This window comes from Eimeria mitis, genomic scaffold (assembly GCF_000499745.2).
Source record: "Eimeria mitis Houghton genomic scaffold, Emh_scaff5558, whole genome shotgun sequence".
Classification (NCBI taxonomy): Eukaryota; Apicomplexa; class Conoidasida; order Eucoccidiorida; family Eimeriidae; genus Eimeria; species Eimeria mitis.
In genome coordinates, this window is record NW_024015549.1 from 1 (window position 1) to 3,043 (window position 3,043).

Below are 3,043 nucleotides of genomic sequence, written 5' to 3' on the forward strand. Positions count from 1 at the left end.
CAGCAACTGCAGCAGCAGCAACTGCAGCAGCAGCAACTGCAGCAGCAGCAACTGCAGCAGCAGCAACAGCAGCAGCAGCAACTGCAGCAGCAGCAACTGCACTGGACTTACGCAGTAGAAGGAGATGTGTGTTAGGGCGTTGCTCTTCTCCTCCAGGAAGGGTTTTATCATTTTGCATGGCCCTGAAATAAAGTGAAGAAACCAAACCCCCACACCGATACACCGCAGACGAGGCAAGGGAGAAGCAGCAGCACCAAAAACAGCAACACAGCAACAACAAATGCAGCAGCAGCAACGCTCGCACCGCCTACTGGCGGAAACCATAGCAGCACTGGCGACTTCAGCAGCAGCAACAGAAGCAGCAGCAGCAGCAACAGCAGCAGCAACAGCAGCAAGACGTACCACACCACGTGGCGAAGAAGTCGACGACAACGAGGCCAGTCTTGATGACCTCATCGAACTCTGCATGCAAAAGAAACAGAAAAAGCTGCAATTTATAACAACACAGCGGGGCCAAGAGGAGATCAAAGTGAACGAAACAAATACGAACGAACAGGCAAGAAAGCAGAAGACAAACACACAACAACACAAAGAAACTGACACCCCCCCCATTCGGTTGAGCAGCAGCAGCATCCTCAGGCGGCCGCCTCGTGGGCAACAGTTCGTTTCCTTAGCATCCTCTCTGCGGTGTATGCGGCAGCGTAGATGTATTGTATTGCTGCTGAATGCTTTATGTGTTGGTTTTGTGTTTGCTTGTGGTGCTCGGGTTACCGATGAGAGTCTGTGATCCCGGCGGTGAGGGGNTGTGTTGGTTTTGTGTTTGCTTGTGGTGCTCGGGTTACCGATGAGAGTCTGTGATCCCGGCGGTGAGGGGGGGGGTCAAGTGGAAAAAAAGTTCAGAAAAACAGAAATGATGGATAAAATGTTGAAAATTACAAACACTGACACGGCACATGAACACAGACGCCATCATCATCACCATGCAGCAGAAACTACAGCAGACATACCCTCAATACCCTTGATGGGTTTAACCGGCATCCTGGTGAATAAAGAAAGAGACGAGGAGGAAAATAAGTTTAAAATGTATTTATGAAGAAATATACACGAAGAAATGAATGAACACTGCTGTGATATATGCCCCCGCCAGCAATTCATGAAACCCATGCTGTACGTACACCCCGGCGCGGGTTTACGGCGGGCCCCGCCAAGTGGAAACCTGATGATAAATCTTTTATCGATGGTTTTGAGTGTTTCCAGAGTATAAATTCAACTTTATTTCATGTTAATACTTCTTGTCTTTCTTTTTTTTTCTCTTTTTTCTACCGCTTTCCTTTCGGTTTCTGCAACCGTGGGGCCCGCGCGNTTGTCTTTCTTTTTTTTTCTCTTTTTTCTACCGCTTTCCTTTCGGTTTCTGCAACCGTGGGGCCCGCGCGAATGCTGCCGTCGATGAGCTGACGAAATTTCTTCGCCGTGAAGCCGACTAAAAGGCATTCTCTCAGAGCCAGGTAACTTCATTGATAGATATGAGAGAATTCAGCCAAAGATGACGGAAGATGTTCGCTTCAACTTCATAGATGGCGATATAGACTTTTCCTTTTCTGATAAACGGCAAGAGCTGCAACAGGAACGCCGGCAGGCTCAGCATCAGCCTCAGCCTCAGCTGCATCATGCAGATGCTCGGAAGAAACGAAGGCAGGGGGCGGGAGCAGCAGCAGCAGCAGCTGCCGCAGCAGCGGCAACATCCGTAGCAGCAGCCACGCTGCAGCAGCAGCAAAAGCGGTTGAACCAGTTGTGCAAGAAGCGCGAACGCGATCTGAAGCAACTCTTGCAGCAGCAACAGCAGCGAGAGGAAGAGCAGCAAAACTCAGAAGACGACAGCAACTTCAGCCGTGTAGCTCGACTCTCTCGGAGCCTTGCCTCACGCCGGCAGCAGCAGCTAGACGCAGCAGCAGTTCCTGCTGCACCAACCAAAAAAAAGAAAAAGAAAAAGAAAAGAGAAAAGAATGAGGGATCATCACAGCCGAATCCAACGGAAAACAGCGAAGAGAATCCGGCGGCTCAGAAAGTTGTAGCGACAGGCAACGACAGCAGCAGCAGCAGCAGCAGCAGTACCAGCAGCAGCAGCAGCAAGAGAAAGGTGAAATCTGTAGCACATGAAGTCCCGTCTGCCCCGGCTGAGGGTGACGAAGATGAGAAGGAGGAGAAGGAAGACAACGAGCAGCAGCTGCAGGAGCCAAAAAGGAAAAGACAGAGACGTAGGCCGCAGCAGCAACAGCAGCAGCAGCAGCAGCAGCAAGAGCAGCAGCAGCAGCAACGGAAACAGGATGAGGGAATGGATGAAGAGGACGATGAAGGCACGTGGGAAACGGAACACAACATAGGACAGGGCTGGACGGCCTCGGACTCGGACTTGCAGCAGCAGCAGCAGCAGCAGCAGCAGCAGAAGCAGCAGCAGCAGAAGCAGCAGTGGGAGAAGCTAAGATGCAAGACAAAGGGGGGCCGCAGCATCATAATTAAAAGAGTTGTTGAGGAGGGTAGCAACACAACAAGAAGAAAAACAAAAACAAGAAGCAGACAAAAAAATATTAAAAATGACCATAGGCCAGACAACATGGTGAGGAAATAAATATTCAGATGAACGCGAGGGTTTAGGGTTTAGGGTTTAGGGTTTAGGGTTTAGATCCTGCAGCGTGGTGGTCAGCAGCAAGGCATAGTTCCTGCGCTTTCCCAGATTTGTTAGTAGACTCTGCTGCTGCTGCTGCTGCTGTTGCTGCTGTTGTTTTGGTTTGCTGCTGCTGCTGCTGCTGCTACGCTCGAGAGTAGCTGTTCGTGCGGCATCTGTCGTTGCTGCCGGTGCTGCTGCTGTTGCTGCTGCTGCTGCTGCTGCTGCTGCTGGTGCTGGTGCTAGGATGGTTGTTTCTGTTGCAGCTCCCCTACATTGAGGCTGCAGCAGAGTTTGCTGCTGCTGCTGCAGTGTTTGCTGCTGCTGCTGCTGTTGCTGCTTGTTTTTGTTTTTCAGAAGCCGACGTATTTAACACAAAAC

At 50.8% G+C, this 3,043-nt stretch overlaps 1 protein-coding gene across 1 annotated transcript; it reads left to right on the forward strand.

Moving 5' to 3' along the window:
* Positions 1–1,543: 1,543 nt before the first annotated feature.
* On the forward strand, positions 1,544–2,626 carry EMH_0082770 (uncharacterized protein; the record flags this gene model as incomplete). Its single annotated transcript, XM_038022817.1, has 1 exon — positions 1,544–2,626. The coding sequence occupies one exon, from the start codon at positions 1,544–1,546 to the stop codon at positions 2,624–2,626; it is 1,083 nt and encodes a 360-aa protein (XP_037878671.1).
* Between the last annotated feature and the right edge of the window lie 417 nt (positions 2,627–3,043).